This window comes from Alosa sapidissima, chromosome 4, assembly GCF_018492685.1.
Source record: "Alosa sapidissima isolate fAloSap1 chromosome 4, fAloSap1.pri, whole genome shotgun sequence".
Taxonomy (NCBI): Eukaryota; Metazoa; Chordata; class Actinopteri; order Clupeiformes; family Clupeidae; genus Alosa; species Alosa sapidissima.
In genome coordinates, this window is record NC_055960.1 from 8979364 (window position 1) to 8993284 (window position 13921).

The 13921-nt window shown below is 45.3% G+C and overlaps 1 protein-coding gene across 8 annotated transcripts in view; it reads right to left on the reverse strand.

Moving 5' to 3' along the window:
* The window catches only part of chl1b (cell adhesion molecule L1-like b), a 64873-nt gene that overhangs the window by 17596 nt on the left and 33356 nt on the right, over positions 1-13921 (reverse strand). For 6 of the 8 annotated variants that reach the window (XM_042089918.1, XM_042089917.1, XM_042089921.1 and 3 more), the window contains exons 2-14: positions 9454-9710; positions 8644-8661; positions 7793-7901; positions 7203-7393; positions 6416-6538; positions 5810-5980; positions 4986-5024; positions 4443-4554; positions 3908-4089; positions 3274-3405; positions 2257-2397; positions 643-754; positions 119-285 (exon numbers count right to left, since the gene is read on the reverse strand). In XM_042089918.1, the coding sequence (XP_041945852.1) occupies positions 119-285; positions 643-754; positions 2257-2397; positions 3274-3405; positions 3908-4089; positions 4443-4554; positions 4986-5024; positions 5810-5980; positions 6416-6538; positions 7203-7393; positions 7793-7901; positions 8644-8661; positions 9454-9577 (1621 nt within the window). In that variant the 5' untranslated portion in view covers positions 9578-9710. The remainder of the gene's footprint in view (positions 1-118; positions 286-642; positions 755-2256; positions 2398-3273; positions 3406-3907; positions 4090-4442; positions 4555-4985; positions 5025-5809; positions 5981-6415; positions 6539-7202; positions 7394-7792; positions 7902-8643; positions 8662-9453; positions 9711-13921) is intronic. The other 2 variants (XM_042089919.1, XM_042089920.1) reach the window with 2 other exon arrangements.

Genomic DNA, 13921 nt, shown 5'->3' on the forward strand with positions numbered 1-13921 from the left:
GATTAGCTGAATCAAATACAGGCAAGCCAATGGAAGAGTGTGTTTAACTGATGCCATGGTGCACAACTTCATAGCCCTTGTAAATGACAAAATGCACTGTCTATTAGTCAGCAAGCACCTTTTATATCCAGGACAGCGGTGATGGCATTTGTGCCCTCCACATTTTTGGCGATGCATGAATACTCTCCCATTTCCTCTTCCTGTACCATGGAGATTTCCAGAGAACCGTTGTCATGAAGGTGAAACCTTGGCCCTTGCAAAAAGTCTGCACTGTCTTCTTTGCTCCTACACATGAAAAGAACACAGTTAAATATATTAGACACATAGAATAATAAACACATTCTGTGCAAGTGGTTGAGGTGAAATAAAAGACAGAGAGAACCCATCCAATGCCCAATATTAGATTCGTACCACAAACAATAGCTAATTTAGCTTACACACCTAATGAGGACCATAACACCACCTGGACTGGTGCTTTACTGCACCCTAATGGACACGATTGGTGTTAATATTATCTGATGGCAATACTGAGACTGTACTGTATGTCAAAATAACCAAACATTACATGTGTCCTCTTGGTTATCGTTATGGATTGGGTGCAAATGAGTTGTTGGCAGGTGGTGGATGGTGGTGGTGTCCTACCAGGTGATGCTGGGGGGTGGCGAGGCGAAGGTCTTGCAGTGGAGGACCACACTCTTCCCCTGCACCGCCAGGTACTGCAGGCCGTCCTCCGTCACAATCACTGGTGGCAGGTCTGCATGCAGAGGCAATCAAAGCACAACCGGAAAAAAAAAAACAACAAAAAAAAAAACATGTGAGGGACGAGAAGAGTGTGTGTGTGTGTGTGTCAGTGTGTGTGTGTGTGTGTGTGTTTTGTGCAATTTCAACCTGATTCACTGTGCGGGACAGCAGGCACACATTGGAATGGCGAATGCAGTATTCATTGGGAGAGCCACCCTGGGCCTGTCAGGGGCTTTCTCCCATATCTGCCTGCAGCAGGAGCGGCTGTGCTTCTAAAGACGCCTCAGACAGTGTGAAAGCAGCTGGACTGCAAATAGACTCCCTGGCAGTTTATTGAGAAACCAAATGGAGACCAGTCATTCTCTCTGTCTCCCTCTCTCTTTTTTAGCCTTATCTCCCTCTCTCTGTCTCGGTCACTCTCTTTCTACCTCTCTTTATCTCTCTCTTTATCACTCTCTCTCTTTCTCTCTCCATCTCTCTGTCTCTGTCTCTTTATATTATCAGATGAAAGTGGCACATGGTCCACTTACTGGAGCTGAATCAGAGTGGGGAAGACACATGTGTTAGCATATAAAAGAGCTTGCCTCCTCTCCGAGAGACCCTCGGGGTGTGTGTGTGTGTGTGTGTGTGTGTGTGTGGGGGGGGGGGGGGGGGGGGGGGGGTGTTATAGGAAGGCACGTGGGAGACCTCAGCCTCTCGCCCCAATCTTCTCCTTCAGTGGCCGTGGCCGCAAAATAAGCAAAGGGCAGCTCTTCCTCTCAGAACACACACACACACACACACACACACACACACACACACACACACACACACACGCACACACACACACACACACACACACACATACGCACAGACAAACATATTCTCCTGCCATATCACCCGTACCTCAGCCTTCCATCTGTCAAGTAACAAAGGAGCAGATGCTTCCAAAAGCAACCGTGTATTGTATTCTCTCCAGGTCTGTTTTTCTGGTGTGGTGGTGTGCTTGTTTGCTTGTATATCTTTTACTCTCTCTCTCTCTTTCCACACTTCTCTACGTTTCTTATCATTATTTCATGTCGGGCATAGAACACCGTGCTGAGAAACAGCTGTGAGCATGGGCAGAGATGGTCTCAGAGAGAAGGGCCGAATCGTGTGAGGTCAGACATGTTTGGCAGTGCGCCCACTCAAGGGTCATCTCCAAAAGCCAGAGAGCTCTACAGCGGGCACCTACTCATGATCATGATGTTGGCGTTGGCCAGAATGACGCCGTGCACCTACTCATGATCATGATGTTGGCGTTGGTCAGAGAGCGCTACAGCGTGCACCTACTCATGATCATGATGTTTGCGTTGGTCAGAGAGCGCTACAGCGTGCACCTACTCATGATCATGATGTTGGCGTTGGTCAGAGAGCTCTACAGCGGGCACCTACTCATGATCATGATGTTGGCGTTGGTCAGAGAGCTCTACAGCGGGCACCTACTCATGATCATGATGTTGGCGTTGGTCAGAGAGCTCTACAGCGGGCACCTACTCATGATCATGATGTTGGCGTTGGTCAGGATGACTCCATGCTTGTTGGAGGCTTCGCACTGATAGACGGCGCTGTCGCTGGAACTGGCTCTCTGTAGGATGATCTTGTCATCAAACACCTTCCTGTTGACGGCCGGCACGTCTGGGGAGGAAAGCAGAGCCGTCGGTCAGTGCCACGGGAGGGTGGACGGTGGGGATGTGACATTTTCTATTGTCCTCATGACAAGAATTTGTCATATTCCAACATGGATGCTATACAGATGCTTAATACTTGACCAATGGCTGTAACCCTATTACTTCAACCTACGGTATTCTTGCACTGATATAGTTTTTTATATTACTTTGTCTGCATTATTCTCTTATATGTCCATATTTATATTATGCTGGTCTCTAGACTTTATTCTTGCACTGTTGCACTTTTGGACTTATTATTTGCACCATCACCATGACACCCACTCTCATAGAGCACCTTACCATGCATACAGAATCACAGGTCCTTGCTCTGTCACTGCAAGTGCCTCATGCTTAATCATCCTTATGTGGATATTTGATTTAGTTTTATTTAGTATACTTAGTATTTTTTGTGTGATGTCTGTATGCTACTGAGACCTTGAATTTCCCCTTGGGGATCAATAAAGTATCTATCTATCTATCTACTGTATCTATCTACAGTAGTTGATGACATGTTTACATGTGCTCCTGAAACATGGGCATCTCACATGGACCGTGGAATGAGAACAAGCATGGTGGAGGGCAGAGGTCAAACTGAGGGTGAGGATGAAGAGGTTATGAGGTCAGTTTTACGTATTTCCATAGCTCTCAAAAAATGTAAGCTTATGTGACTTGTGACCCAGAGGATAGTGTTGAATAGTACTATTTTCCATGCTGTCGTTTATATTGTTATTAATGAACATTACCACTAAGCATCGTGCTACAGTTTTAGGTCTAGAACACCCTTCCCTAGACTGCTGTGCTGTGGCACTGGGTGCGGATGTACGTGGACGAGCTGCGGCAGTACCTTTCAGCGGAAGGCCGTTGACCCTCCAGGACACCGTGGGCCTGGGGTTGCCGGTGGCGGAGCACTTGATGACCACAGTGGAGCCGATCATGTTCAGCTGACTCTCAGGCTTGGCCACCCACTGAGGGGGCTCTGGGAGATGAGGAGAATTGAAAATGAGGTGTGTTCAATTGAATACAAGTCACACCAGTAAACATACTCCTCAATAAGAGCAAGCATAGGAATATGTGTGAAACATGGACAAGGTACTATGTAAGGACCATTACTATGACCACAACTATACATAGAATCCTCAGCAAAACACTGGCTAAGATGGTGGTCATAAATGTTTGATAAACAAGAATGATAAAACATTCCTTCGGGATCAATAAAGTATCTCTATCTATCTATTTGTAGTAAATAGTATAAGACATTCACTGACATACACACAATAAATAGAACAATAGAATGTTCTGCACTAAACCACAGTAAGCTGGAAGCAGTAAGTAAGTAGTAACAGTAAATATCTCCACATTTCATATACTGTACACACACGTGTTTCCTGTACTGTACACAGCATGACTATGCACTACAGAAACAGACTGAGTGACCCTGAGTGAAAGTGAGTCGGTCAGCGAGCTCTGAGGACCCTCACCCTCCACGATGGCATGGAAGGAATGTGCGACTTCGCCGTGGGAGTTCTTGGCCTTGCACTTGTACTGGCCCTCGTCCTCCTGCTGCACCTGGGGGATCCTCAGAACCTTCCCGTGATTCTCCACAATGGCCCGGTCAGGAAGCCCATGGCCCACTTTGAACCACTCCACCTTTGGGGTAGGGCTTGAGACCACGGCAGGGAGGGGAAGACAATGTTGGTGTGGAGAGAGAGGGAGTGAGATTCCCCTGTGCTTGCATCCAGCCCGCATTGTGGCAATACTAACAAATATGACTTTTCAATACATGAAAAAGCTTGTTTAGATTTAACACATTGCTGAGACATTATATCCAATACTAAAACTCAGTTAAATGTAAATAAGTAATGTCTGACTTAAATCCATGAGAAAATAATATAAAATAAAGGCAATATGTTATTATTACTCATTACTGGTATTATTAATAATTTATAACAGTTAGACAGTCTGTTATATCACAAATCTTATTCATATGTGTAAGTGATAGATAACTATACTTACAATCCTGCAGCAATGCACTCTAGCAACAGTTCCTCTCCCTTGACTAGATATGTGTATGTTCGGTCACCAGAGGGCGCCAGAAGACTGGGTTTACTCTTCAGAATGAAATTGGCTGCCAAGGAAAACAGGCACGGTGAGAAGGGAATGTCTGATATTACAGTAACATGCTTTTAATTCCACATGCTATCAGATGCAAGTCAAAATTTCCTATCCTAGCCACATCATCAACTGAGAATGAACAAGGTCCAAGAGAAAAACATGATTGAAAAAAAAAAAACATACAATAAAATGCATTTTCATATTATCTTATTTCATATTTAATAATATTTTGCACCAAATAATATTATCTTAAATAAGTCTTAAATAACTCAAACTTGTGGACAGATAGACCTTGTGAATTATCGGTTGACAACATGAAAGTGCCTAAACAGAAATGGCCTGAAAGCATTTTTTTCCTGTATGGGAACAAATTACCCCCTTTTCTAAGAAAATAATTGTATGTTTAATGGAAAGTAATTTTGTTTTCCTACGAATAGCACTTACCACGACTGCTATCTGACGCTGAGTCCCCCACTAACCCAGCTGAAATGGAGAGATGAGGAGGAGACATGGAGATGTGCAAATTAACCAAAGGGGAAAAAACAAGGTACTTCATGGGGGGAAAATATAAATGTTGATAATGACCACAAATGGCAGACACAAAGCACAACACAACGAGAAGAAAAAGGCAATGTCTGTGACTGCTCCCTGAGAAATGATCACTCACAGGTGGCATTATCAAACGGCCTGCGTGAGTGAGCACCATTTCTTTATCAAATTCCTTTGCTGAAGGTCAACAAGCACTTGAGAAATAAAAAGGTTGTGGAGACAGGTACAAGCACACACACAAATGCACACACACACACACACACACACACACACACACACACACACACACACACACAAAGACACAAACACACACACACACACACACACACACACACACACACACACACACACACACACATACACACACACACACACACACACACACACACATAAACACACAATTTGTAAAAGCATGTGGAGATTTAATCTCTCTGTCTCTCCTATCTGCCATGGCTTAGATTACAGCTGTACAATTTCACCCCCTGTGACTACGTTCTGTCATCTTCACAGTCTACAAGTGGAATGTTTAAAATGAACTTTGGAATGTGATGTCATCTGAGCAAGTGAAAACTAAGGACTACTGCATGTGTCTGCGGTAGAATCAGAAAATCTAGCGCAGAAATCAAAATCTGTTCTTTTAGTTTGCTGTTCGGTTGTAGTAATAACTGCTGCCCAATAAAAAGTCAGATCAGAAAGTGGCAAAGTGCTGCCAGACATACTGCTTTTCACCACCAGGGACATGGCGGTTTTCTGCACGATGGTCCTGATCCTGGTGAAGGAGGCGAAGCAACAGTAGTCCCTACGGCTGTCCTTCTGCTGGGCGTTGGCGAAGTACAGGTCTCCATTCAGGCCCATAGTGACCCTCTCATCCTGTTCAATGTGCTGGAGACCTGCAGGGATATACAACAGACAATGCATGGGATCCCCTATGAAACAAGCATCTAATATGCTCATGCATTCTTCAACAATTACACACTATTAACTGTTGTAATGACATTGTAGTCCTACATCAAGAGAAAAAGCACAATGGAACTTGTTGAAGCTGCAATAATGCATGGCATGCCAAAAAGGCATGATTAAGAGTGATCCAGATGCAGTTCTTTAGTTTATACACACTGACAAAATGATCATCAATAACGACTCCGAGCAGCGCTTATGTCAAACACATCCAGTGTAAACACTGTAAACAAATCCATCCATCCGACACCAATATGCTAATGTTGGCATTTCACTGGCAGTTTTCCATCCCACTCCTCCACTGCACTACATCCATCTCCGTGTGGCTAGCTGGACTTGGACAAGTGCGCTGGGGCTCTCTCACTCACCCATTGTCATCCAGTAGATTTGCAAAGGGGGGATCCCTTTGGGAGGGTCGCATTTCAAAATGACCGGCTGACCCTCCTCCACCACGATGGGATCGATTTTCTCTTTTGGGAACTTCGGCACATCTTAAATGAAACAAAGAGAAAGAGCGATAGAGGGAAAGAAAGAGAGGCAGACAGAGAGAAAGAGAGAGAAGGGGGTAGGGATGTAACAGTCACTACTTGTTAAATCACTTCCATCCTGCAGGTGGCAGTCAGGAATAATATTCACATGGGCTCTTTTAAATCAGCCCTGATTTACACTCCCCTCCACAGCGGTGCCGTACAGGGGAATCGCTTTCCAGCACGAGGCACGGGGGGAATAGCATAAGAGACGCCATCACTGTTGTTACACTGTCGCAACAAACGGGGTTGAGTGATTGAGGGTTGGCTGGGGCTTGACACAGTTACCTTTGAGGCCGAGCCATCTTTGAGGATTTATGTGGTTTGCTCGCGAGCGAAATGAAAAATGTGCCTGGGGAAATGAAGGGGAGAGGCACTTTCTCAGTCCTTTCTCTATCAGGCCCGGAGGCCCTAAAGGCCCACAGTGGAGGGCTTCGGCTGGGAAGAGGGCCGGGGTCTGTTGGTGCTGTGAGTGGGGGTGGGAGTTGAGTGATTTGCTCTGTCTGTGTGGCTGGCTAACACAGCGGACAACCCACAGGGGACTACGTGCGTTCAGGTTATTGAATTCCGGGTCCCCGTATCATGCTAAGGGAACAAAGTTTAGAGTCGTGGAGTCGGAGATACTCACGGGGCACAACAAACTCGATCTCCTCAGATATCGCCGTGCCCATTTTGTTTGAAGCGTAGCAACGGTAGTTGCCCTGGAACTCGGTGAGATTCCCGCTGTTGGGGATGACAAAAGTCCCCGAACCATCCTCGGCGAGCAGTCGGGGGTCTTGGAAGGGATCGAACACCTGCCCGTTTTTCTTCCATTCGAACCTACGGAGACAAAGCCACATCGTCACCTGCCATGGCCTTACGTGTCACTGAGCTGCCATCAAAGAGCATGCGGTGCATTGACTGTAGCGCCACGCATCACTGGCACTGATACTATTAAAAAAGCTTCCCAAATCAAACGTCGTCAGAAAGCTTTGAACAGGCACTTTGAAATGCCAAAGACGTACTGATGTTGTTTTGGCTGGCCTCCTAATGAGCTCTCATCTCCCACTCTATCTAGTGTGTGTGTGTGTGCATGTGTGTGTGTGTGTGTGTGTGTGTGTGTGTGTGTGTGTGTGTGTGTGTGTGTGTGTGTGTTTTGTGCATGTGGCTGTGTGTGTGTTTGTGTTTGTGCATGTGTGCATGTGTGTGTGCGTGTGTGCGTGTTAACTAGTTACTTACACAGGCTCTGGGTTGCCTTTGGCTTCGCACTTCATGGAGTAACTCTCATCGAAGGGGAAGGCGATCATGGTGCTCGGGGACTGAGCTGTGATGGTGGGCAGCTGTTCAACTGCAGAAGGCACAGGCACAGGCACAGGCATCCACAGTTAACACAAGACGTTTATGATATGATTGCTGGGATAGGCTGTACTGTGGGCTGCAGTGTAAGTGTATATGGGTATCCTACACAACATCAATACTTGGAGTTAATTATGATGCTGAAATGGCTTAAAAGTGCATGCTAGTGTATGATGCCCTTGTAGCATGACTAATGTCAAACAAATAGTTTCAGTTTCATGTCCTTTTTAACACAAATCTATAATGCGTCTCTAGATCAGTGGCACCAAGTCATTAAAAACGACTTTCATCGTTTTGCGGATGAAAGTTGCCAGATGAAGAGCTAACACATTTCCCAATTAAACACCAATTTGTATCCTACGCTCCAGTTAATAACATGTTTTGATGCGAAAACTTTTTGAAGATGGTAAAATATGAAATGTTTAGCTCTGAGTGATGAATTGCAAAGAAGCACAATATTGCAGGTATGGGTGTGTCCAGTTGGTAGGATATTAGACAGGCCCTGGTATTAGAGATGAATAATGACCATGTGTATGAAATGCAGCATCTATCATGTCGGCTAGAAAAGAGTAGAGCAGGATTTGAGCATCCACTTAACCAGTCCAGTGCACTATATAATGAACAGATAACAGTGATTACTCACTATAAAGTGCACTATGTAGTAAACATGAGCATCTAGAAGTATATGGTCACATGACATAACTACGGTGGAGGAGGGAGAACCACAAACTTACTGTTCATGCGACTTAAAACTAGGTGATCCAGTGCAGCAAGGGAGACAAACAAAACATACAGCTAGTTTTACAAATCATTTTTTCCATCGCAGCAAATTCTTCCTGATGCATGAAATAGGTTCAGAATAGTGTCTTTGAACAGTAGTTTGTTTCAGCAATGACTTGTATTCGTTCAGAAGGGTTACGGGATTAGAATTTTAAAATATCTTGTATTTTTTCGTGCCTCTTCACTTAGAACTGAAGCCCCAAAGATATACTCTGAATAATTTAAGACAAGTAAAACTTGAATCTGGTTTCCACAGCAACAGTCAGCTTGCGTAGTAAAGACTGCCTGCTGGGAGTATGTTTGAATGCAAAAACACAGCTTTTCATTCATATCTCATCTATTTCCTTGCTTTGTCCATATGATATTGAACAAGACCAAAACATGTATTAGAAGTTTCTCATCTATAGCAAAAAGGAAATCACCATCAAGCATGTTATTGTGAACACAAATAAATACTTTTCTTCTTTTTAAAGAAAGTAGTAAACTGATTGGACTTTTAATATGAAGTGTAATGAATTATTAAAAACATAAACTTAGTGAATTCCACATTCAGGATCATAACACCGCAGGATCATAACACCGCAAGATCATAATACCGCAGTTATAACTTTGCTCTAGGTAACTAACACATTGAACAAATGCTACATTTAATTACAGCCCTGAGTATAACACTAGACCAAATAATGAACGCAAATAATAATAAATCATCCCTGAAGAGCGTGGCTAAGTTGTAGGTATTACTGTGATGAAAGATGGCTGCTTACCCTCCAGTGGGATATCCAGAGTACCGGAGCCAGGTGTCCCACTGAGACAGAGGACCACGCCCAGGAAGAGGGCCACGCCCGGCCTGCCCAACCGCCTCATGCTTCCACAGACACACACACACATACACACACTTACACACACAAACACACAGGCCCACGCGGTGCTGTCTCGGAGTACAGGGAAGGAGCAAGTGGAACGTAGCTCTCCGCCAAAGCCTCAGTTCATCTCACTCTGTGCCATGCACGACGCCCAGGACCTGCCAGAGAACACAGACAAGGAGCACAGACGTTACACCTCCCACACCCATATTCAGTGCTGTGAGCATGCTTATACTCACACATACATACTGTACATACTGTACACACACTCATACATACATACATACATACATACATACATACACACGCACAAATACTAGGTCACAAACAAACTTTCACACACATTCATAAGCATTGACAAATACACACACACACACGCACGCACGCACGCACGCACACACACACACACACACACACACACAAAAACACTAGATCACAAACAAACTTTGTACACACACATACACATTCACAAGCATTGACACACAGACACACAGACACACACACACACACACACACACACACACACACACACACACACACATACAGACACAAAAACGTGTTGGGAGATGAGCATCTGTAGAGACATGTCTGTTGTTTTTGAAAAATATGCATCTCTGAAAACAACTATCTACATATTAAAGTATTCTAACACCACGTCCCAAGAGATATACAGTACAATGTATTTGTGTTTTTTGTTGGTGCGCTCTTTCCCCCCCCCCCATAAAACACAAAGCCACAGAGAGACAAATAAATAAAATAAAAATAAATAAATAAATAAATGAGCCCAGCTTGGGGACCCCCTGTGGTTTTTTCCGTGGATGCACGGCAGATGTTTTAGACGGAGTCTGAAATTCTGAATTCATCCCATTACAGCAGTGGCAGATTTGAGTGGAGGAGAGAGGGGCTGCCTGCCTGCCTTGCTGCCTGCCTTGCTGCCGCCTCTGTGGGCGCTCACACGCGCGGAGAGGCTTCCCTTTGCTCACGAGCTGCTAAACTGCGTCTGTTTGCTGCTCGGTGAACATGCACCGTGAGTCACGCAGACACAGCTGACTGCGTCTGACTGCTCCAGTTTGAGCACATTCCCCCAATTAAACAACAACAACGACAAAAAACAAAAAAGAATTTGTTGTGTTTGTTTACCTCTTTTTCACTTTGTGACACGCATTTGTGCAGTGAGCACTCAGCACAGTCTATGCGGTACAACAAACAGGTTACTGACTTTCGTCTCTTACTGTAGTTGTTTCTTTGTGTCTATGTCACTTTCTGATTTGCTTCATTGACTACACCCCCCACAATCCCTCACACTGTCAGACCTAGGACATGAGACATGGCCCACAGTGAGGACCATCTGAGGAGAGTGCAGACCACAGAGATCAGAGTGGACTTCCCTATCCCCAGCCAGGTCGCGATCCGTGTCAAACAAGGAAAAGAAAACTAATCAGCCAGTGATGACCTCCATGGTGTGCCGTGTTCGATGCTCAATAGATCCATAACTATTAAATAATTAACAGGCACAGGATTCCTTACTGAACTCACGACTACCCACAGCCATAGGACTCACAGATGGATGGATGGATGGATTGATGGATGGATAGATACAGTGGCTTGCATTGAAGTACTGAACCCCCCTGTAAATCATCACTGAGACTGTTTTCTACACATATTTGCCCAATCAGTGTCTGCTACAGTAAAATGAAACCTCTATGTATTACAGAAATACTTGGAAAAGGACCCCTTTGGTGTAAAACCTTAATTCATTAGAAGTGAGACAGTAAAAGCTTAGCTTTGTACATTATTCTGTAGTGTTTTGCCAAGTTGAATTCATTCTAAATTTGTCCCTTTACCGCTTTTAAGCGGCTCCAGCCTTATGGGTAGTTCCTCTATTTATGGCCAAAACCTCTCTCAAGCCTTTTTTTTCTTTACATCCGACTAAAACAAGTTTTTTGTGATGTTGTGTGAAACATATCTCTATTCATTGTCATTGTCGCTCATCACACTGCCGCATTGTGTTTTACTGTTACAGTTCTTAGTCGCTTTGGTGCTTTTCTCAGATCAGAATGAAAATTCTCATAACTATTAGTTCAACCTCCACAACATTTAGTTATTTGTGCACATCATAGTAGCAATTTCTCCTTCCTCTGAACAAATTGCAAATGCCTTTGGACATGTTTCAGTTGCTTTGTCAAGTCAGTCAAAATGAACTATACTTATGGATGCTGAATAGTTGTTCCCAATAAAACTGATAGTCTTCATTGCTTGTCATTACATACAAAATTGGTGAACTAGTTATCAAATTCTGTGTTCAAATTCAATGTTAGATAGATAGATAGATAGATAGATAGATAGATAGATAGATAGATAGATAGATAGATGTTGTATACATCCTGATGGAAATGTAGAAGTTCCCCACCAAGACAGGGGTGGATTGTCAGGCGACAATGCTCCCACTACTCCACGCCCACAGCTCTGTACATACACAGTATGAGTGTCACTTATAGCCACGCTACTTGCTTTGCTTCTGACGCAGACACAGGAGCATGACAGTGCTGAGCTCAACACGAGGGAGGCACCCAGGGGAGAGAGAGCTCTGTGACATCTCCATAGCAAGCGGTCATTATCGGAGCTCTGGCACGGCCACTGCCCCGGCTCATTAGGGCGTCCTCATCAGGCCATACACCCGCAATCTGCTCAAAACACATGCAGTACAGTAGAGCCCTGCAGAACACTTCATCTCCACAGATAACGATCATATGTGCTTAACAACAGGGAGAGATGGAGGAAGACAGAGAGAGAGAGAGAGAGAAAGAGAAGAGTGGAGCAGAAGAAATACTCTATGCCCTGCGCACGTGTAATTGCAGAATGTAAATATAAATGTAAATCAGGTTTCTATCAGGTATACAAGGAATTTGGTCTCTGCATTTATCCCATCTGTGAATACAGGTACTGTAGGTGAACACACAGTGAGGTGAAGCACACTAACCCGGAGCAGTGAGCTGCCTGCTACAGCGGTGCTCAGGGGAGCAGTGAGGGGTTACGTGCCTTGCTCAAGGGCACTTCAGCCATTCCTAGTGGTCGGGGATCGAACCGGCAACCCTCCGGTTCCAAGCCCAAAGCCCCAACCAGTAGGCCACGACTGCCCACAAAAAGAATACACATAAAGTGGACAACATTCGCTATTATACTTCACGTCTTTTTCTTCTTCTCTAGACACAAGACTGTAGACATTATTGTAACTGTTAAGAGAATAACAAGTCTATTTTGTTTCATTTTCCATGTGGACACTGAACAGCAGTTCCAATTAGCAGGACCAGGAGGCGATTTGAGGGCAGAGGAGTCTCCCAGTGTTAAGCTCTTTACTGGGACATGGGCAGGAGGAGGGAAGTGTGCTTGCAACCCCCAGCAGCATCCCGCAACAGCTGACTCCTAACTGGTTTCTCTTTCCACTCATACACAGTGTGTGTGAGTGTGTGTGCACCACATGCCCTATGTGTGTGTATGTTTGTGCATGTGTGTGTGTGCAGGTGTGCGTGTGTGTGTTTAAGTGAAGGTGTGTGTATGTGTGTGTTTAAGTGAATGTGTGTGTGTGTGTGTGTGTGTGTGTGTGTAAGGGCTCATCACCTCTTAATCTCCCCCCGTTTTCAGTTAACTAATCCAATAGCAAGCCACAGGGGTCAAACAGCGAGTTCGTGGCAAGCGATTGAATAATTGAACAGTGTGTGAACGAGTCAATCTCCACTCGTCCGCCTCTGTAGCGCCTCTGTGTTCTGATGTGCCCTGGCGTCTCCACGGGCTGCTTCCCCCCGATGGCTCTCCCAGTAATTGCATTAACTCTGTCTAGGGCCTTGTGTGACTCAGGACTGCCTGTGCTGACCCTGCTGATGACCTCCCCGATGACACACACACACACACACACACACACACACACACACACACACACACACACACACACACCCACACCCACACACACATATGGACGGATGTGTGTAATATCCACCCATCCCCTCCACCCACACACCCACCCCATCACTGTCCCTCCCTCCCCGGTCTTAATCACTGAGCGCCCCCAGCATGTCCTCGGAGCTTCGCATGCCTCTAGCCTGATCCCTGGATGTGTGGCGCTGCCTCAGGCACTACCACTTGCTGCCCTTCCCCTTTTCCCACGGACGGCCTCTGCTGCTGCTGCTGCTGCTGCTGCTGCTGCTGGTGGTGGTGGTGCAGTGGTGTGCAGGTCCAAACCAAGACGTGGCTGTTGGGTTGTGCTGCCGTAATTGGATTCCACTGGGCCGCACTGCTGGAGGCCTTGGCGTGATCGAGTGGCTGGTTGATACGATTTACACTCCCCCACTCCCCACCACACCCAAATCCCCCC